Source organism: Maniola hyperantus, chromosome 6 (genome assembly GCF_902806685.2).
Source record: "Maniola hyperantus chromosome 6, iAphHyp1.2, whole genome shotgun sequence".
NCBI lineage: Eukaryota > Metazoa > Arthropoda > Insecta > Lepidoptera > Nymphalidae > Maniola > Maniola hyperantus.
Genome location: NC_048541.1, coordinates 11054953 through 11077274, shown reverse-complemented (window position 1 = coordinate 11077274; position 22322 = coordinate 11054953). Strand labels below are relative to the sequence as shown.

At 35.0% G+C, this 22322-nt stretch overlaps 1 protein-coding gene across 1 annotated transcript; it reads right to left on the bottom strand.

Moving 5' to 3' along the window:
* Positions 1-165: 165 nt before the first annotated feature.
* On the bottom strand, positions 166-18229 carry LOC117983217 (uncharacterized). The gene is made up of 13 exons (XM_069499187.1): positions 18075-18229; positions 17721-17831; positions 14024-14150; positions 12609-12752; positions 10999-12522; positions 10719-10910; positions 10180-10325; positions 6099-6215; positions 4610-4880; positions 4038-4376; positions 3296-3895; positions 2347-2538; positions 166-708 (listed from the first exon to the last, which is right to left on the bottom strand). The coding sequence occupies exons 2-13, from the start codon at positions 17826-17828 to the stop codon at positions 566-568; spliced, it is 3903 nt and encodes a 1300-aa protein (XP_069355288.1). The 5' UTR covers positions 17829-17831; positions 18075-18229; the 3' UTR covers positions 166-565.
* Between the last annotated feature and the right edge of the window lie 4093 nt (positions 18230-22322).

Genomic DNA, 22322 nt, shown 5'->3' with positions numbered 1-22322 from the left:
AACTCTGTTTATAAAAAAAGAATTGTTGCAAAAATTTAAAACCTATTGCCATAATATTATTATGATTGTATCTTAATCTGTCTGTCTGTCCGTCGGTCTGTCAAGAAACCTACAGGGTACTTCCCGTTGACCTAGAATCATGAAATTTGGCAGGTAGGTAGGTCTTATTGCAGACATTCGGGGAAAATCGTGAATTTGTGGTTACATCACACAAAAAAAATTAAATTGTGGTCATGAAATAAAGTATAAAAATTAGTATTTTTATATTTCGAAGTAAGATAATTATATCAAATTGGGTATCATATGAAAGGTCTTCACCTGTGCATTTGAAAACAAAATTTTATTTATTTTTATGCATCATAGTTTTTGAATTATCGTGCAAAATGTTGAAAAAATACGACTGTAACGGAACCATCGACGCGCGAGCCTGACTCGCACTTGACCCGTTTGTAAGAATAACACTATCAGTTTTTATTTCCTCTGTCTTTCTGAATGTAAGTTGCAGTAATTATTATATACTAAAATTGTATATATAGAAGCTCGGTTGTACACAATAATAAATCGTTCATTCAGATATCTGTTTCTTATTTTTGTTCTTTATCCTAAAGTACAGGAACTCTGCACTCCAGATAATAACAGTTAGCATTGTGACAACGTTGAGAACTGTTATAGGAATTCTGTAGGAGCCAGAATAATCTCGTATCCGACCTGAAACGTAAAAAAAAAACTTAGCTATTATTTCTATCGTCATAATATACACTTTCCTTCTACGCTGCAGGGAGAGATCTGCCCTGGTTGACTTTAATACAGGTCAGTAAAATCTAGCAAGGAAAAGCACTTTTGATCTCTAAGGGGACGGATGACATCAGGCAAGTCGTAAGTGGATTCTGGTGGCGCAAGACCATGGCGTGTGGAAGTCCCTACAAGAGAGCTATGTACAGCAGTGGACGTCTATCAGATGTTGATGATGATAAAGATGATGATGATGAATTGCTATACTTTAATAAGTAAATAATTGTTAGATCTAACCAACCACATTTCCAGCAGCTATTAACTAAGAAAACCTTCAGAAACGAAATGTAGAACAATTTGTTTTTAAAATTATAATGAATTATATTATCCTGGAATAGGATAGATTTTATTTGCCTCTGAAAATAATCCTGAATTCTCTGAATTGGCTGGCTCTGCATTATTTGTACTAAGAATCGCCCCGACTGTTCAACACTGCAATTCTTCCAGTAAGTAAGTATCCACAAGAGCACGATTTGTACAGTAATTATTGCTAGGTATACCTAAAATTTGTTGTACAATTTTCAATAAAAATTCTTGGTTATAGCAATATAGATTTTAAATCCTTTTCAATTCTACATTTTACATTAAAACCCCTTCTAAATTTCACCCCTTTAAAGGAAACTTAGGAAACTATTTCAGTGCTATGCATCGGTATTATAAATTTCAAGTCAGTATAGTAGGTACGTAAGTACTTTAATTGAAATACAGAACGTATGCTGACAATCTACAATGAATAAAATGATAGCTCTAATAATATATGACGAAGATTATTAGATTGATCGCGACGAAAAAATAAATTATAAGAAATGATAAAAATATTGAAGTTAAAGTGTGGTACGCACGTATAAAAACCGAGACCTATAATGATTCTGTGAAATAAGGTAAAATTAATTAATTATCTATGAAAAAATATTACAAATCCTACTAAGCCTTAAGGCTTAACAGGTGAATTATTGTACCTACTACTGTTATGAGTTACGTACGGCACATATTTTTTATCAAGTAAGTAGTTGTAGTTGTAGATATTATACTGATTTAATCAGATCATTTTATACGAAATGATAAAGTAATATCGTGAATAAATAAAATGTGTTATCTTAAACTTGTTCATTTAAAGCTTTTTTGAAGAACATCGAATCAATCTACTTAATAAATTAAAAACTGATCTGTCGAATGGAACTATTGAAAAAAAATTACCTAACAGGCCTCTATCCGATAGCAAGTACACTAATAATCGTTTTAGTTGCTGAAAATGTTACAATAAAACTTATGAGTTATGATTAAAGCTTATCTAAACTTATTGAGGAATTTAAATTAGGGATTTTATTAGATATCTAAACTATACCTACCTACGTGAGATCATGATTATGAGGTATTTTACTGCGGTTAATTGCACGCTGGATCGATTTTTGGAACAGGATTTGGCCTGGCTGATCAACGCAGTCAATGTAGGTATTACTGGCATCACGCAAGACGACGAATTTTACGGTGATTAGGTAAGTTATACTTAATTAATTCGTAAACACAGGAAGGTATATCAAAGTACTAATTTACCTAAAAGAGATCCAATAGTGATGATTACGATTCCATTGAAGAACATCTGGATACCGGAGGCGAAGGGCAACCGTTCTAAAGGCACGTAACTAGGAATTATGATATTCATGTACACCGTCCTCACGCCCTTAGTAATGCCTATTGCTAGTGCCACAAACAGCATGCCGGTGAATGTGGTTGTAAACAGCATCACTGAAAACCAAAGAAGTACAGATTTACGACGTACGTAAGTGCATTGAAAGTTGATGAAAGAAATTTTTACCTTATTTTAAACATACAGTTAGTACTTAGTAAGTTTTTCATGTTGCCTCATAAACGAATAAAAATTGTGTGAATGCAGACAGAAACACAACTTTACAAAATTACGAACGACGAAGTAGGCAAGTATTTCATACCTTTGTGCTTGATTTTTACTTTGCGAGTATTTGCAAGAACGGAAGTTACTAGTTGATTATAGGAGAAAAGACACTCAGGTGCTGTGTAGTTAATGGCAAATAGTTTGCGCCACATTTATCTGAGAAATAGAGCTGTTCGTAAAGTAGTCCACAGTTGAATAAATAAAATGATTACGACACCCGAATGTAGTTAACCTCAAACAAGCTTCAAACTATTCCAAATAGTGTAAATAGCATTTGAGACGTGCATTGTTGTATTTTATAAATTTTTAGAATTTCCCCTACTTGTATAACGTGGGTCTAATTGTTAAATTTATACCTTTGATATATTACCAGTTTTAGGTAAGTTAAAATTAAACCCTAAAGGACTTATTAAAAAAATATTATTTTAATACTGATGTCAATGTCGTGCATTCTGTGGGATAGACGGGGTTAATCTCGTTGATCCCATAGAATGCACGTTGTATGCAGAATGCAGAATGTACGAGATTTGTTTAAGCCACATCTAAAGTTTTTGTAATAAGATCGCAAATCACAGTTGAATAAAAACTTACTCGTTCTGGTAAAGATGATTATGAGCAGGCTGACCAGGTACATGACTCGAGGTGGTTTCTGACACCACTCCCCGATGAACGGTGACAAAAATCGGAAAAGAGTATCAGAAAATCCAATCACAGCCATGATCTTCGCAATATCTGAAGTCTCGAATTGTAACATGTCTTTCAGTATAATTGGCAGTAAAAGAGAGAAGTTTGTCTCAACACAAGACGCCATTGATAATCCGAACAAAATATTTACAAATATTGGGTCGTTCAGCAACGTTAGATCAAAAAAATCTACAATTCTTTCGAATAAACTTTTCGATTTGCTTTCTGAATCAAGTTTATCTTCATCTGTCTCTTTTCTATTAGTTAACTCTTTCTCATTGAATATGTTAATGGAACTACCCAAATTTATTTCTTGAGATTCCCACCACTTGTATTTAGATTCAGCCAGAGGAGGGTCAGGTGTGTTCTTTCGAATATCAGGATGCGATATCGCATTTCTGGCTTGAAGCCCGTTCGCGATTGAAAGAGATCGCATGGAAACACTTTTTGGTGCTGGTGGTCCATTTTCTATTGATTCTTCTAGTTTAGGATTAATAGATTGAACATCTGAAATTTTAAAATGATTTTTATTACTTCAACAGCAAAATTATTTAAAAAGTGATCATGCACTCTCTTTACTTTTGTACTAAGCTCTATCAAAAGATAGAGCAAAATTAATACAAAAGTAACAAAATACTTAAACCCTTACCAGTATGTTTGGAAAATGTTGTAACACTACCATTTACAAGTTCGATACCAGGTTCTTTTAATGGAACTGCTTCTTCAGACTCTACTGGATCTTTTAAGTACCATTTAGCAGGTCTAAGTAAACAGGCTGCCAAAAGGGAATGGAGGCAGATACCAGCCAATATTAAGACGGCATATCTCCAACCGTATGCATAAATAAGTGCACTCATTAATAGAGGCGTGTAAATGGTTCCTAGTCCCGTTAGTGACATGCCAATACCTATCGCTCGTCCTCTTTTCTGTCTGAAGAATGAATTTATTGCTAAAGAAAATGCTGCCATAACTGCTGCTACTCCCATTGCTGAAAAAAATATTTGAAAACATAAAATTTTCTTTAGGTGGAAACAAATAAACAACACGTAGGTACTTAATAATATTGAAACGCAAATATTGTAATTAGTAATTTTTTATCTTTATATTTATTTATCGAGCATATTTTTATCAGTATAGTATCAGACTCCTTATGATATCAGATTTAAATAAAGTCAAGCTATAATATACTTAAGTAAAGTTAGACATAATATGAACACTTACAATTAATAATACTGTAGGAGATTATAAATAACCAGAACGAAGATGAGAAGGCTGTTAGAATGAGGCCGGATGTGATTAATAAAGCGCCGGCAACTGCCACTTTTCGGTAGCCAAACCGACGTAGCACAGGACCGCCGAAAAGCGATAGAAGCATACCGAGCCCATGGTTTAAAATAATCACTAGAGTCCCCTGCGTTGCGGTTAGACCAGTTTCGTCAAAGGCTTCTTGGAAAACCAATCCAAAACCAGCAATAAGAGGAAGTACCACTACCTAAAACCAAACAGTTCATTAATATCAATTCACCTTCTAAATATACAAAAGGAAAAGGTGTCTGACTGATTTACTAACTGAATCATCTACTTATCAACGCACAGCTCAAATTACTGGACGGATCGGGCTGAAATTTAGCATGCAGATAGCTATTATGACGTAGGCATCCGCTATGAAAGGATTTTTGAAACTCAACTCCTAAGGTGATGAAATAGGGGTTTTAAATTTGTGTAGTCCACGCGGACGAATTCGCGAGCATAAGAATAATTAAAGTATCTTACTATACAGATGCTTAAGTAGATTTCTTTCAAATAATATTATGAAGAAAACAAGAAAACCAAATTTATCAAATTTTTGCACTTATTTAAACAAACAGAGCTCCGAAATAATATATTTAAAACTAACTGTTGCCCGCGACTTCGTCCGCGTAGATTTAGGTTCTTCAAAAATTCTGAGTGGGATAAAAGTATCTTATGACTATCTCCGGGACGCCAGGAAGCAAGGATTCTTATCAAGATTGGTTCAGCGGCTAAGCCATGAAACAGACAGACAGAGCTACGTTCGTGTTTCTAATATTAGTTTGGACTACGGATCATCATCATTTGGCTGGTATTTTTCATCGTTTGGCCGATAATGGATTGGTGGTTCCTCTGGTGCTGCAAATATTCGTAGGCAGCGGTAACTTATCGCTTAACATCAGGTGATCTGATCATCCGACTATCACGATATTTTCCTTCACCATTAAAGCAAGTGAAATATTTTAATGGTTTAAAACAGACATAACTCTGAAAAGTTAGAGATGCAAACCCGGGATCGAACCCCCGACCTTTTGGTTAGTATGGGTACTTGGAGCAAATCAAAAAAATATATCGTAAATAATACAAAACAAGCATCAATTTTTTATCCGTTCTAATATTATTATAAATAGTAAATTAGTGTGAATCTGTTTCTATGACCCCTCCGCTTAACCGATTTTGATAGGTATGGCAGATCATTAGCAGATATTTTATACGGACATAAGCTTTTATATCGGAAAATCAAAGAGTTCCGGCGAGATTTCAAAACTTAAATTCATGCAGCTGAGGTCGTCGGTATCCTTAGTTTCAATAACATCATTACGTTTTTCATTTACTGTACTTAGTTATACTTAATTTATCTACTTAACTGATAACTAACTTACACTCTGGTCTAGTTGTAGACTTACTACTCTATACTTACATTATTCAAAGCGTAGGCGAAAGTGATAACCCACCCATACCCTCCATCAGGTGGCACTTTATTCATTGCACCAGACATCCTAGCAAATGTATCCGGATGCGAGACTGGCGCATGTCTTCAAAATCACTAAATGCCCAGGACTAAATCACTTTCATTAATTAATTCAGCTTAAAATACAGTTTCCGATTTATTACCACTTATTCCTATACCTGTGCACATAAAGTTCATAGATACATATTGGGGTATTGACATAAAAAGGAGTTTGAATATTCTAACATACATCCGACTTGCATGTTGGTGATATTAGCTAACGAATGGCACAAAAGTATGCAGTGATACTTCTTATCGCAATTACATTAATGTCGGTTTTATCAACTGTACCTATTTGGCCCAAAGATATTTACATAGCGTCTTACTATCTTATAATAACACGGTAGTCTTCAATGACAATCACTAATAAGTAAAGTTATAATTAACATCAGGCATCATTACCTATACATATGTAAAGGTATAATATATTTTCGATTATAGGCCAGTGGATATCGAATACTTGAGTGTCGATTATCGATACTCACCTATTATAGTACCTAGTTGGTCTTCACCATAATTCCTTTGAACTTTTAAACTTAATATCTATTTAATGCCTATTGATGATAGTGTAGATATATAGAATAGGTATTAAGTATATTGGTCACGTAATGAATAAAAATAAAGTATATAATAAAACTAAAGGTAAATCTCACGTTTTTAATTTTTTAGGTTGTTTAATTGTTAGGTACAGAAACAAATAGTTACATTGAAAGGCTTTTCCGGCTTTTTACAATTCTACAGTGAAAATAATAACTGATCTAGGTAGTAGGTACCTATCTACAGTAATTTTTTGCGCCCTTATATTCAGGTGGAATAAAATAATAGTTATGATAATAATATGTAGGTACCTATAATGTATAATGTTCCGTATTATTTTAGTAGGTATATTAATAAATTAACATTGTAAAGGGCGCACCTCTAACTTTTCGGAGTTATGTGCGTTTTAATTTTAAGTAGGTAATTAAATATCAGAAAACATCGTGAGGAAACACGCATGCCTGAACGTTCTCCATAATGTTCTCATAGGTGTGTGAAGTCTACCAATCCGCACATGGTTAGCGTGGTAGCCTATGACTAAACCCTTCTCACTCTGAGAGGAGACCCGTGCTCTCTGCTCTGTAGTGACTAGTGAGCCGGCGGTGATGGGATGATCATGATGATGATATTCTAAAACAGATTTTTATTTATTTTCATGCATAATATTGTTTTTGTTTGTGCAAAATGTCGAAAAATACCACTGTACGGAACCTTCGGTGCGCGACTCTGACACACACAGCAAAGTATGAACATGCATATAGGCAGAAAACATAGGTAAGTACCTACTTTTAATATATTTATGATGATAATGCCAACAAAATATAATGGTACAGAATGTTATCAACAATATAACGGTCACGCACCCGTTTTCTTTATCATTAAAATTGATAGCACAAATAGGTACTTACATGGATACCTCAAGTAATTTAAAAGATACTAAGAAATATTATACTCAAAAATTCACAATTGATGGGAATTTCGGCAATAATTGTAACTAGGTTAGTATAATAATTATATCACATTGAGATGAGATTATATATATTTTTCACTAGCTGATGCCCGCAACTTCGTTCGCGTGGATTTAGGTTTTCAACAATTCCGTGGGAACTCTTTGATTTTCTGGTTAAAAAGTAGCCTATGTCCATCCCTGGGATGTAAGCTAACTCTTTACCAAATTTCATCAAAATCGGTTGACCGGTTGGGCCGTGAAAAGCTAGCAGACAGACAGACACACTTTCGCATTTATAATATTAATATTTTTAATGGCTAATCTTATAGCAACATAATCGTTCCATTTCGAGTTTCGAGTAGGTATCTAGCCAAAGGGAGAAGAAGAGACTTAAAAGACATATTGCAGTACAAACCTACCTATACGACCATAATATCTACATTCGTAGTGTCCTCAAATTCAATTTTTTCAATATCATAATATTCATCTATTTAAATTTTAAATACTAGGTAAGTACCTAGGTATACCTATAGTGTCTCTAAACTATCATATGAAACTATTTTTTACCGTTTTTAGGGTTCCGTACCTCAAAAGGAAAAACGGAACCCTTATAGGATCACTTTGTTGTCTGTCTGTCCGTCTGTCCGTCAAGAAACCTACAGGGTACTTCCCGTTGACCTAGAATCATGAAATTTGGCAGGTAGGTAGGTCTTATAGCTGACATTTGGGGAAAAATCTGAAAACCGTGAATTTAGGGTTAGATCACACAAAAAAATATAATATAATAATTAGTATTTTCAATTTTCGAAGTAAGATAACTATATCAAGTGGGGTATCGTATGAAAGATCTCACCTGTGCATTCTAAAACAGATTTTCATTTATCTTTATGCATCATAGTTTTTGAATTATCGTGCAAAATGTCGCAAAATACGACTGTACTACGGATCCCTCAGTGCGCGAGTCTGACTCGGTTTTTTTAGCCTTCAGACCACCAGCATGTTATCTGATAGTGATTTCATAGTGTGTTATTATATTAGTCGTACCTATATAGATACCAGATAGAAGGTCTAATAATTCTAGTCCATCCTTCAACGTTTTCTTGTAGAAGGTAACTAGGTCCATCTACTCTAATATTTCTACTCGTTCTCTATCCAAGGGTTCCCGTAGTAAGTAGATAGGTACCTACCTTATCTCTTCTTTAATAGTTATATCTAGTAGTCTATGTCTATGATTAGTACAAAATAAGCACGACTCATATACCTACTTTTGCTTCTCAATAATGAACAATAAACTTTCTGTCCCTTTGGCATATTCAGCATCAATTCAAGATTTCCTCATTATGTACCTCGGTTACAATGAATAAGTCACAGGAATAAGTACTTAATGGCCGAATGTTAAAAAGCTTGTTAAAAGACAACAGTGACATTCGTGTTGGATTCAACTTTTCAAGTGGATGCAAATACCTATGCATAGATTCGTTTTCAAAAACGAGAACTAGTTGAACTAGTGGGAACGAGCAAAATAATGATAATAATTTTGCTAGTTCCCACTGGTTCAACTGATTAACCGTTGAACTAGATTATGAATTTGAACATTGATTCACAGAAAGACCGAATTAGGCTTGAGTATACTATGCCAAAGAGAAAATAAGATTTCATTAAGTTTACTTAATAATTTTTCAGTCAATGTTTCGCGAATCATTATTATTTTATGCCCTTTTTTGTTATTTTATGCCTATAATGTTGTCAGTGCCGTGGAATCACGGATCAAACGCAAAAAAAAACTATAGTTTCATGTTCATGCGCCTTTTTGTAAAACAAAAACATATCTTATCTTCAACATGCTCTTAAAAAGTTTTAGGCGTCTATTAATAAAATGGTCTATTTTATATATATTATATATCTACCTATACTTTTATTAAAATTATTATGAAACTTTATACTACCTATTATCTGTGACTATTATTTTATGACTTGCCTACATTATCACTGTCTTTAATTCGGTCACTTGAAACTCGGCCTCGGATGATGATATCTGAAGGATTTTCTATAGTAAAACTGTATCACACAACCACTTAAACAATTTAGTAATTATTAAAATAACTTTATTTACATACTTAGAGATACGTTAATACATAAAAATTTACTTTATCTATCACGATTCACGACACGACAAACGTATGACTGCTACTGACTGTATTGACCTCAGTAACTCACCTAATTGGTTAATAGGGTCCGTTTATTCATATATTTTGGGAATTTTAGGCTTGTAAAAATATGTAGGTACAAGCCAATATATTTTCCACTCGACTCGACAAATTAGAATACTTAATGGAAATCTGGAACTAATTATTCACAAATATTTTTTGTTTAGTTTTCAAAATCGCAAGTTCACGCCATCACGCTGGAGCCGTCTGATTAAAGTTTTCCAAACTTCAATCTTCTTGTTTCTTCTCGTTTAATAATTAAGGCTGGATAGTTAACTAAGTTTACAATTATTTTTCATGCTTTTATGGGATCATTTTCAATTTTGTCTTTCTGTTTTCTTGAGGTGAAGTATTTCTCGAGACCCCACGATATTGCTGTGAGCCACGTGAAGATGTTTAGGCAGTGCAACGTTACTGCGGTTGATGCATTATCCTTGATCCAGCCTAAAATACAAAAAAGTCTTTAATAAAAATAATAATGATACTTAGTCACTTTTATAGTGGTAAAACTGATAACCGTTTTGAAAATGTTTAAAACGGACTAAAAAAGTAAAATCATTTAGCTATAATTTTACTTTTTAAATTCAACTGTAAGATTTAAAACGAAAAACTCAGAGGAATAAAATCTTTTACCAGCTATCTTGATACTGTACCTATCTTGGTGACGAATAGGTATGAGGTACCTCAATTTATTGTGGAAAATCGAAGAGTTTCCATGGGATATTTATACAACTAACTCTAGGCGGACGAAGTCGAGGGCATCAGCTATATTGGCAATAAAAATTGAATTTATCTAAAAATATATTTTAAGGCTAGTTACATTAGAATATTTCTTACCTACTACAGGCCCTAAGGCTAAGTAAGCAATTCCAGCAGTTAATAACTGCATACCGGACGCTCCTGGTAGTTTATGTAGTGGCACATGCGTAGGTATTACAAGTGCCATGAACACGGTTCGTAGACCTTTTCCAAATCCTATAATTACTGCTACTATGAGAACTACACTATAATCTTGCCAATGGGCTAAAACTGAAAAGAAAAATAAAATATGTTTTGATCAAAATGTCGGAGTGAAAATAGACCTTAAAATGCTTTTTAGGAAATACATTTTATTTACCAACTCTTCCTGCAGCCATAGATAAGACACCAAATAGAAAGAAGGAATTATTATCCCACCCAATCTTGCCAGCGACGAATGGTATGCAAAATCTAACGCAAATATCTACTCCAGCTAAGAGAGACATAAAAAATGCTACTTGTGGCTTTGTCAATCCATAATCACCAAGGATAAAAGGTGTCAAGATTGAAAAATTTAATTCATTAAAATTAGCTAAAGTAATGCCCAACATTAGGTTTATAAATGTAAAATCTTTTAAAAGATCTAAATCGAAAAACATAGCAACTTTTTCACAGAAAGTTAATTCTTTCTCTTGATCTTCCTCCTCCTCACATTTTTCCTTAACATCTTCAAATACGTTATCATCTAATGGACCATTTACTATTAGTTTAAATTTGTCAGCTTTGTCTTCACTCTCTTTTAAATATTCTTCTAATTTTAAGGAAGCTTGCTTAAGAACTTCACTCTCATAATTAAAATTATTAGATTTTCGCCTTTGCCTTGTTGTTCGGTATGATTGATTACTTTGATTATCTTTTAGGTACTTTCGTTCTTCTATGTCATCTTTGAACGAAATATTGCTGTGATTATCTTTGTTGTACTTTTCACTATATTGCCCATCCATTTTAAAAGATTTAATACTCTTTGTGCCAGCCAAATGTTTTTCCGCTCTATCTGCAATGTATTTAGCCTTTTGGGGGTCAATTGTTTCTACAGCAGCTTTTTCATCAGCTTTTAAATCTTGAGGAGCTTTTAGCGTTGGGCAATCTTCTATTTCAGATTCGGGGATCTGAGTATTCAGTGTAACTGATGTTTTACGTTTTGGTTTATTTGTTGGTTTTGAATCACGTTCTTGATTAAGAGCACCTAAGTTAGCCGAGGAGTTTTTCTTAGATTCATTAAGGTATAAAGTTGAAGATTTTCGTGACCGATTTTCTAATAAATTTGACATCGAAGGCTTTTTGGAATTTAGGCGAGAAGTTTTGGCTGAACCATCTCTGGAAGATAACCGACTTCTCGATTGTCTGGATTGGCTAAAGTAGCCATCATTAGCTCTAACCATCATAGGTATTCCCGGGTCTGTTATTTCGTAGCCTGGAGTTATGGGATCATCTTCGTTGTAGAGATATTGGCTTGAAAATACACTAAGATTCTTAAATTTCGATATTTGACTAAAGTAACCACTGTCTTCGTTCTTCTTATCATTTACCAGACTAGATGCTATATTGTCTGGTGTTAACAATGTCTCTTCATCTTGTGGTTTTAAGTTTGATGGCTTTGAATGCCATTCCACAGGTTGTAGCAAAAGTGCACATGCAATTGCATGTATTGCAAAACCACTTATAATGAGACAAGCTCCTGTTTCACCGAAAGCAGTAAAAAGTGCAGTTATTATTTGCGGCCATATAATAGGACCAAGACCCGTTGTTGTCCACGATAGACCTGTTGCTAGTCTTCTCCTATTTTTCCAATAAGTGTTTAGTGCTAGAGCATTTGCTGAACTACTTATACCATATCCAGCACCTGAAAGTTTTGAAAAGTATTGAAATATATTAAAATGCTAGTTTAATAATAACTTCCTTTATGCCTATAACACTGAACAGACTAACCATATAAAATCGAGAAGGATATCAGGTATGTCGAGAAATTATTGGAAAACGTTGTACATAATAAAGCAACAAATACAACGATTGCTCCTGTGAGTGAAACTTGACGGTAGCTAAATGTCTTGAATACTGGTCCGTTCGCCAAACCTGAAATTGAATAAGAATGCACTAGCAGACTTAAAATTGATTAAAATAGGTACAAATATAATACTAGCAGTATGGTACGTGACAGGTCGAGAAGGCAATCGGGGTATTTGGGGGGGCGTCCCCACCCCGATTACCATCTCAACATGTCGCGGACTATAGATGCTGTTTACATTTACGTTATGTTCGATACAAGAAAATTACGACTTCGTAAGACTTCGTTAAAATGTTCGAGAATCCATAGTGTAAATAAAAATAAAATAAAAAAAAACCGACTTCAATTTTTTTTATTTCACAAGTTTTAGTAGGTAGCCCACTTGTATTAAAATATGCTATGCCTGGTTAGAAACCTACTGTTTACTTAGCTATTACACTGATCGCGAGCAATTTATTCTTATCCATTGGGGAGTTCTTGTTCTCCATCTCCGAAGATATTCATCAGATCTTCACTAAACTAAAATTGGACCACCTCTGAACCCACAAAAAACACCACACAAAAAAGAATCATCAAAATGGGTTCATATTTAGCGGAGAAATCGCGTATAACAAGCAATATAACAAACATACAAAAAAAAGTCAAATTGAGAACCTCCTCCTTTTTTAGTCAGTTAAAAATTAAGGCCTCGAGGAAATAGTTAGTGATTAAATGATTTGTATGCTACGAATCACTAGGTACTGATATTAATTATTATAAATGCGAAAGTTGTTGATGCGAAATAATTTGATGTTGACGCTAACTTCAAGGAAGCAGAAAATTTAGGTCTCATAATATAAGGCCTCCTAGAGATGTATAACCATGTACGTCATCAAAATCCTTATGGACTAGGAGCCGGCGAGTGCCAGACCTTCGTTATTTTATAAAAGCTGAAAGTTTCTCTGCATTTTGCCCCCAACACTGGGAGGAACGTTTGTTTGGATCATGGTAGCTTTAGGAGCGTACGAGCACGAAGAAACCAATATTGTAAGTGTTTTTTCTTTTTGTGTAGAAAAAAAAAAAAAAGTAACAAAGGTGTAAAAATCTTACGTCCAAGTATAAAGTCAATTTTTTAATATTTTCAGCGGAATAGTATTAGAAATCACGTCATGCATTACCAGCATCATTGCCAGATACTAATTAGTGTCGTCACAACCTCCTGTCAGACACCCTTAAACTTTAAAGCTCTCTCTCTCTATGCCTATTGTTCTGCTAGTTGCTAGTTTTGAATTGTCAAAAGAAATAAAACAGATTGGCCGGTATGGTATCAAAGAGTTACCATGCGAGGCGCGTCACGCACCGACGCAAGAGGTCAGGGCGGAGTTCATGTTGATAATGGTCGTGGTCTCCGAGCTGCTGATGCCGAGCCTTGAGAACTTGTCCCGGAACAGCAAGCCGAACTGTTGTAGCATCGGGAGCATGGATAGCTGGAAAGGAGAAAGGTTTGATGTGGTTAATAAATCTGCAGGAGATAAATCTGAAAGTATCTACTGTACGTAATAGGCAAGTAGCAAATTAAACATCCAGATATTACAAAAATAAAAGCGTAATAGAAAAAAAGGGTAAATAGAATAGGATACCTACTATCCATACTAATATTATAAATGCGAAAGTGTGTCTGTCTGTCTGCTTGCTTTTCACGGTCCATCCGTTTAACCGATTTTGATGAAATTTGGTATAGATCTACCCAGGGTAGACATAGGCTGATACCTACTATCCATACTAATATTATAAATGCGAAAGTGTGTCTGTCTGTCTGCTTACTTTTCACGGTCCATCCGTTTAACCGATTTTGATGAAATTTGGTATAGATCTACCCAGGGTAGACATAGGCTACGTTTGATCCCGGAAAATTAAAGAGTTTCCTAGGGATTTTTATAAACCTAAATCCACGCGGACGAAATCGCGGGCATCATCTAGTAAACAATATGTCCACTGCCCAGATGAAAAGGTAAAAAGAGGTGAACTAAGGAAGAAAATTAATAAGGAAGGAAGAATATTAGTCTGGCCATTCAACGGGGTAGGTAACGCAGGCAGGGTTTTGGGCATTGGGCACACTACTCATGTGACTCTTTACGTTTGTTTAGATGATATTTGTAATTTCGTTAATTGTATTGATTTGTAATTTTCATATTTAGGTAATCAAAAAGAAGAGAAAGAACCTCCTGCTTTTTTTGAAGTCGGTTAATTAAGAAGAAGTAAGTCTATAATAATTTTCCATTAAAAAAATTGTTAAAGGTGTAAAATTCTCAACTAAAACAAACAAGAGGTTCACCGTTCAATATTTTCATAGGTAGGTACGTTTTAAATACTGATAAAATAAAAACGGAGATTTTAACATGTACTTAATGATTTTCTAGACAATTTTCAGCCTTGATCTCTCTGATCGCTTATCGGCATTATAATATTCAATGACAAAACAATGTCTGGAATAGATATATTAAATAACATAGGTATTTCTACGAAAAGTAATGAATGTTCATATTTTGTTGTTGTGTGTTTCTAAATGCTAAGCTGTGATAGCCTAGTGGTTAGGGCATCCGCCTCCTAATCGGAGGTCGGGGGTTCGATCCCGGGCACGCACCTCTAACTTTTCAGAGCTATGTGCGTTTTAAGTAATTAAAAATCACTTGCTTTAACGGTGAAGGAAAACATCGTGAGGAAACCTACATGCCTGATGGCTCTCCATAATGTTTTCAAAGGTGTGTGAAGTCTGCTAATCCACACTTCGCCAGCGTGGTAGACTATGGCCAAAACACTTCTCACTAGTATGAGAGGAAACCCGTACTCTGTAGTGAGCCGGCGATCGGTTGTTCATGATGATAATGATGTTTATAAATAAGCTTCAATGATTTATGAAAACAAAAGCGTAACCGTGAAATCATCAGAGGAAAATCTTGAAAAAGAGGACATTGCTCATATCTTCTTATAAGAACGTAATTCGTCATCAGTCATCATCCGTCATTATAATATTTATCAGTGTCAGATTATATAGGTATGTATCTACCTACATTTTACAAAAAAGACTTATCGTCCTCTTTAGGTATTTTATTGCGTTATAAAGAATTTTCGATAAACGGAGAGTAAAACAGTAACATTTTAAACCAAAGGACCTTAGCAATTTCTACGTTTTAAGGAGTTGGTCGTTAAATGGAAGTTTGCAATATTTCGTTGAAAATGTACAAACTGTATCTAAATATGTTTATGATTTTTGGAAATTTCAGTTTCGGGGGGATAAATTAAGGGTTGACAGTTTCTATGAAAGTCCGTCAGTCTTCACACTAAGTATATCATGTGAATGGTTTTTGGGCTTTCAGTTAAAAATGAAGAAATACATGTTTCTGGATTTTCGGAGATTCCACCCTGAAGTGATTTTCAGAAACTCCACTCAAGCGAAACAGGGGTGGGTCAGCTAGTCGGATACAATTTTAGCGTATTGTATGTAGGTACAATTCTGACTTGTGATGTGAAATTTTAATACGTATCTAATGATTTCTTTTTTATAGTAAAAAGAAAAATAAGTGTCGTAAAATTACCTAATTCCAATTAGGTAATTTTACTTTGGGACCTGTAACCTATCATCTTCTTATATTATCTAAATATATAAAAGCGAAATACCACTCACTCACTCACTGACTGACTGACTAATCACGAAATCTCAGGAACTATAAAGCCAACAAACTTGAAATTTGAAACTTAGATTCTTTCTAGGGGGTAGGTGTCAGATAAGAAAGGATCTTACTAAATTGCCCCTCTAAAGGTGTGAAACGGGGGGTCGAAGGTTGTATGAAAGTCCTATGTTTTTGAAGTTAGAGACGAGAAAATCGACATTTAGGTTATTAGCTTTAAATAATAAAAATCTGTATAAGTCATTTTGGAAACCCCCTTTAAGGGCGGTTAAATGGGGGAGAAAGTTTGTATAGGAAAATTTTAATTATTACTGTTATTTTAACTTGAAATTTGGAACAAAGGTTCTTTCTAGGGGGTAGGTGTCAACTAAGATTTTTGGAAAATCCCTTCTGAAAAATAAGGGTGGTAAAATAGGGGATGAAAGTTTGTGAGGGAAAATTTCAATCATACTAACTTGACATTTGGAAGATAGACTCTTTTAAAGAGGTAAGTATCTGCTAAAAAAGATTTTGCGAAAATCCACTCCTAAGGGGGTGAAATGGGGGTATGAAAATCCTATGTTTTTGAAGTTAGAGATATGAAAATTGGCATTTAGGTGTTCTGGGTTCCGTGCCTTAAGGTGAGACTGAGTAAGTCGGTAAGTGCGGTCTTTTGCAGAGCGGGAAAATTTCTGATCTCATGAGAAACCAGAAATTTTACGCGGACGAAGTCGCGGGCAACTGCTAGTTTTATTATATTTCTTGTCACGGTCGTATCACATTTTATATATTACCTAAGTGACCCAATTCAACCGTGATAGTAAAACTGATATGTAGGTAGAAGGTTGCGATGAACACTTCAATAACATCCAATGCAATAAAATAAAATTAAAAAATATTATTAAAATATTAGACCATTGGAATAAAATCAATTCGTGCAAAAAATCATCATCAGGCTCACTACAGAGCACGGGTCTCCTCTCAGAGTAAGAAGGGTTTTGGCCATAGTCTACCACGCTGGCCATGTGCGGATTGGTAGACTTCACACACCTTTTAGAACATTCCTTCACGTTTCCTCACGATGTTTTCCTTCACCGTTAAAGCAAGTGATATTAAATTAATCAAAACGCACATAACTCCAAAAAGTTAGAGGTGCGTGCCCGGGATCGAACCCTCGACCTCCGATTAAAAGGCGGACGTCCTAACCACTAGGCTATCACAGCTTTTTAGTAGGTAAATACAATTTCATTAAAAGAGATTTTATTAGAAGATAACTATCTGCATGCCTTTCAGCGCGATCCGTCCAATAGTTTGAGTTGTGCGTTAATAGATCAGTCAGTCAGTCAGCTTTTCCTTTTATATACATTTATAGAATATACCTAGACTTACGTTAGAAAATCCGGCAGCGACGACTATCATCCAACCCCATCCTCCATCTGGAGGGATGAAATCTTCATCTTTCTTCACCTTCGTCTTTATAGCTTTTGAATTTCCCATCGCCTGCAAATTAAAATAAAAAAACCATGTTTCTAGCTACATTGCGGCTCTTCTAGGGTGACCGCGGGAGTTCAAGAGGAGTGGGAAAGAAAGAAAAAGAAGCAAGAAAGAAATCCATAATGTTACTTGACATAAAGTCAATAAAACCCTTGACATAGTGTCCTCCCAGTAATCAGGTAGGTAGATACTAGTCAATGGGTACTATTATATTGTAAAAGAATAAAATGAAATGTGGTAGATACACACTTTTTCACGACGCCGCGCCGGTAATAAAGTAGGGATCACAATCAAACACAATTTGGGCAATGAAAAATTTATAAAAATATTTTATCACACGAACATTATCACTACCATTTTAATATTAACCCACTCAAAGAGGACAGTCTTACAGTACGATACGATTTGTAATGAGTACCCTCGCGCATATAATTATATTAAATGGGACGAATATTATTAAGTATTATGTTAGATATAAATAACAATATTTACTCGGAGAATAAGGGCATAATATAATAAGCGGATCTTTAAGCTTAGCATTTATCTCTGTAAACTACTTATCTACCTACCACATATTTTTATCTAATGATATAAAAAAGTAAATTAAAGTACCTAGGTAATAAATCATTTTAAACGAGCAATCAACGCATTTTTATGGGTTTTGGAGTAGCAATGTTGTTTTTCGGAATTGGGCTTAAGAAAAAATTGCCATACCCATTTCAGGTTAGCCCGCTTCCATCTAGGAACTCGGATGAATATTTTCAAAGTAACGCCTGCTTCTATATAACATTCTTTGCCTATTCATTCGAAAGAAGATGAGATTAAATACCTGATCAAATGAGAGTTACTCTTTTCATAATAAGCTGCCTATGAGCTTTTAATTCACGTAAGTAATTTTAACTGCCTATTGGATAATTAGTACGCCTCAAGTATAGATACGTGATACGATAATATGCCAACGATAGACCACAGGTTAGAGAAGTCTGTAATCTGTGCGATAGACACTTGATGAGGTGTGCCGTGTGGTGTGGGGGGCACATAATGTGCAGGTAAATTCCATATTCAGAACAGTACTTACCTACGTTATGGTTACAGCGCTTTATGAGCAACTAATTCTATGCTAATGCTGATTATGATTATCTGAACTTTTGTTGCTTTTACATCTTGAGTTATCTTTTACGACTCAGACATTTCGCAGAATATGATAAACGGCAGTTGAAGATTTGAGTTGTTTTAGGGTTTCGTACATCAAAAGGAAAAATGGAACCCTTATAGGATCACTTTGTTGTCTGTTTGTCTGTCTGTCAAGAAACCTGTAGGTTACTTCCAGTTGACCTAGAATCATGTAATTTTGAAGGTAGGTAGATCTTATAGCGTACGTAAGGGAGAAAATCCGAAAACCGTGAATTTGTGGTTATATCACAAAAAAAATTTGTTCATGAACAAATAATTAATTCGTATTTTCAACTTTCAAAGTAAGATAAGTATACCAAGTGGGGTATCATATGAAAGGGCTTTACCTGTACCTACATTAAAAAACAGATTTTTATTTATTTTCATGCATCATAGTTTTTGATTTATAGTGCAAAATGTCGAAAAAATACGACCGCAGTACGGAACCCTCGTTGCGCGAGTCGGACTCGCACTTGGCCGGTTTTTTATTTACCTAATCTTAATTTATTTGAACGCCATAAAATTATAGGAAAACTTCTGTACACGTCTGCAATGTTTACAGCCTTTACAAAAGCTAAGTATAGGTACTTACTAAGAGTTATCAAATAGGTATCTAACATACATAGTTTTCAGAAAGACTGTAAAACACTGTAGATACCAGAATCACGACGTTCCTACGTAATTATCTCAGAGGTTATGCTAACTACACTGCACTTTTATATCAATTTATTAATTAACTTAACACTTTTTAAAAGAGATTTATGAGATTATTCATGAATCATGATTCATGGGAAACTTACAGCTATTTATGCACACATAAAATTAAAATTGACAAACTAAATCAAGTTTTGTTTGCCACTAACAACGAATGAATATTGATAAAAAATTAAATAGGTACCGTAGTTATAGGTATTTTATCAGTTCGGAGTTATTTATAAAGCTGACGTAGCAAAAGAGGGCGTATGCCGTACAGTGATCTATCATGTTCAATGAGAAAACTGTTAATTGCATACAAAAGCTGCAACCTATCAGCTTATCATGAAGAGCTAACTCAGACACCCGATTTATGTGTGATTGGACGTCTTTCCACTAAACGGCACGACGCGCGCGGCGCCGGGAACGCCAACGACTACGGCGCGGCGGCGGCGCGGCAGCTGGGAAGCATAAATTTATGAAATTGTATGGCAGGCAAGGTTTTCCACTTCCGGTGACGGCTGCTTCGCCGGCTGCCGTCGCTGCTGCCGCTGCGGTTCCGTCGCCGACGCCGTGGCGTTGCCGTACCGGCTAGTGGAAAATACGCGCATTGAAAGAAAATTTGTATCCGTTAACGATTCAGTGTGTCTGCGGCTAGCGGCTGTTTTTAGTCCAAAGACAAATTACGCATTAATTTGTTGTCTATCGTTATGTAAAATATATGTGCATGTGTATAGTTAGTAGTTACAATTATTAGGGTATACTTGGATCATCTGCTTGTACCTACTCGTATCTTTGTGTGTTTGTAGCAATTTGTTTTTTGGTCTTTTTTGTTTGCCTATTCAATAAAATATAGAATATTTTATTTTTGTGATAGTGTTTTATCTAAACTTTAAGGAAACTTTTTCTCAGTAGAAAATCGAATCGAGTCATTGAGATTTAGTCATACCTACTTTGCAGTTCGATCTAGGTAGGAACGCTTTTTTGTAGGATGTCTGCGTAGTAAGACCGAAGAATTGAATGCGGTAGTTGCTCTTTGTTCTCCAGACCGACTATTTTATCAGGTGTCTGCGGTACTCTTTAGAATGGCTAATGAGTGCCCTTAATCAGCTGTAGACGACGTGATATCGCAACTACATAAACTATTGTATTAAGTACTAATTGTTATACTTCGTGTAATAAGTATCTTCTGTGGTCTGTATCTTATGATTATTTCTAGTTTGTCATTGTCACCACGGCCACGTGCCATATTATGGACATGATAAAAGTATTGTACCTATCTATCTAAATTCTAAAGTAAAGACTTAAAACAGGAACACCTGGGTCACATTTGTATATCGCTATCTCTTCTTCTCTCGTGCGTTTTGTACCTTCTGTCATACTCGTTATTGAGCACGCCATGCACAATTTTATACGCCATGTAATTTGAACTTAACATGTCTATGGTATATCTACCTAATGTCATTGGGAATTCCTATGGGTTTAATTAAACTGCCCGCATGCATGAATGCATGATGCATCGTGACACTTACCACTAGATGAGATCGTGGTACAGGGCTAACTTACCATCATATAAATCTATATTTCTGAAAAGCTGACTGACTGACGGACTGATCTCAGATCTATCAACGCACAGCTTAAACTACTGGACGGATCGGTCTGAATGCAGATAGCTATTATGACGTAGACATCCGCTTAGAAAGGATTTTTGAAAATTCAACCTCGGGGGTAAAATAGAGGTTTGAAATTTGTGTAGTCCACGCGGACGAAGTCGCGAGCATCAACTAGTAAAAGCATAAAGTTATAAACCTAATACCTATTCCAAAAAATAATTCACAACCAGCATGCACAATTGGTTTCGTATTATTGTTAGTCATATCTTAATTTACCTAATTATATGTTTTTAGGGTTCCGTACCTCAAAAGGAAAAAGGAACCCTTATAGGATCACTTTGCTGTCCGTCGTGTCTGTCAAGAAAACCTATAGGGTATCGTTACTATACCCTACTACGTTGAACTAGAATCATGAAATTTGGTAGGTAGATAAGTCTTATAGCACAAGTAAAGGAATAAATCCGAAGACCGTGGTGAAATTTGTGGATGTAACCACAAATTTCACCACGGTCTTTTTTAATGTTTATTAAATTTAAATGAACAAATTGTTAAATTTAACAAATAATATTAGTATTTTCAAAGGAAGATAACTATACCAAGTGTGTTATCATATGAAAGGGCTTTACCTGTACATTCTAAAATAGATTTGTATTTATTTTTATGCATAATAGTTTTTGATTTATCGTGCACAATGTCGAAAAAATACGACTGAAGTACGGAACCCTCGGTGCGCAAGTCTGACACGCACTTGGCCGGTTTTTTAATAATATATAGTGATAATAATAAAGTGGGTACATACCTTAATTTATTGCTGGTATTCTACATAATACTGAAGCCGTTTTTAAGAAAACATGTACCTACTTAGTTTAGCACGCTACCAACGCGTGATCTCACAGTCGCTCACAGAAAACAAATACTCGCTTATTGTAGTTACCTATAAAGGCTAAAGCATATTTAATATTATGAGTATCGCTAATTGCTTTATCTTATAATGTTTATATACTAGCGGAAAACTCCA

Bases quoted from the DNA above. Each gene is read 5' to 3' on its own strand.
- LOC117983217 (XM_069499187.1), bottom strand. From the start codon at position 17,828: ATGGGAAATTCAAAAGCTATAAAGACGAAGGTGAAGAAAGATGAAGAT. The intron at 4,377-4,609 runs GTAAGTGTTCAT...TATTTTTTTCAG, and splicing joins CTCCTACAGTATTATTAATT to CAATGGGAGTAGCAGCAGTT. The intron at 3,896-4,037 runs GTAAGGGTTTAA...TTAAAATTTCAG, and splicing joins AACATTTTCCAAACATACTG to ATGTTCAATCTATTAATCCT.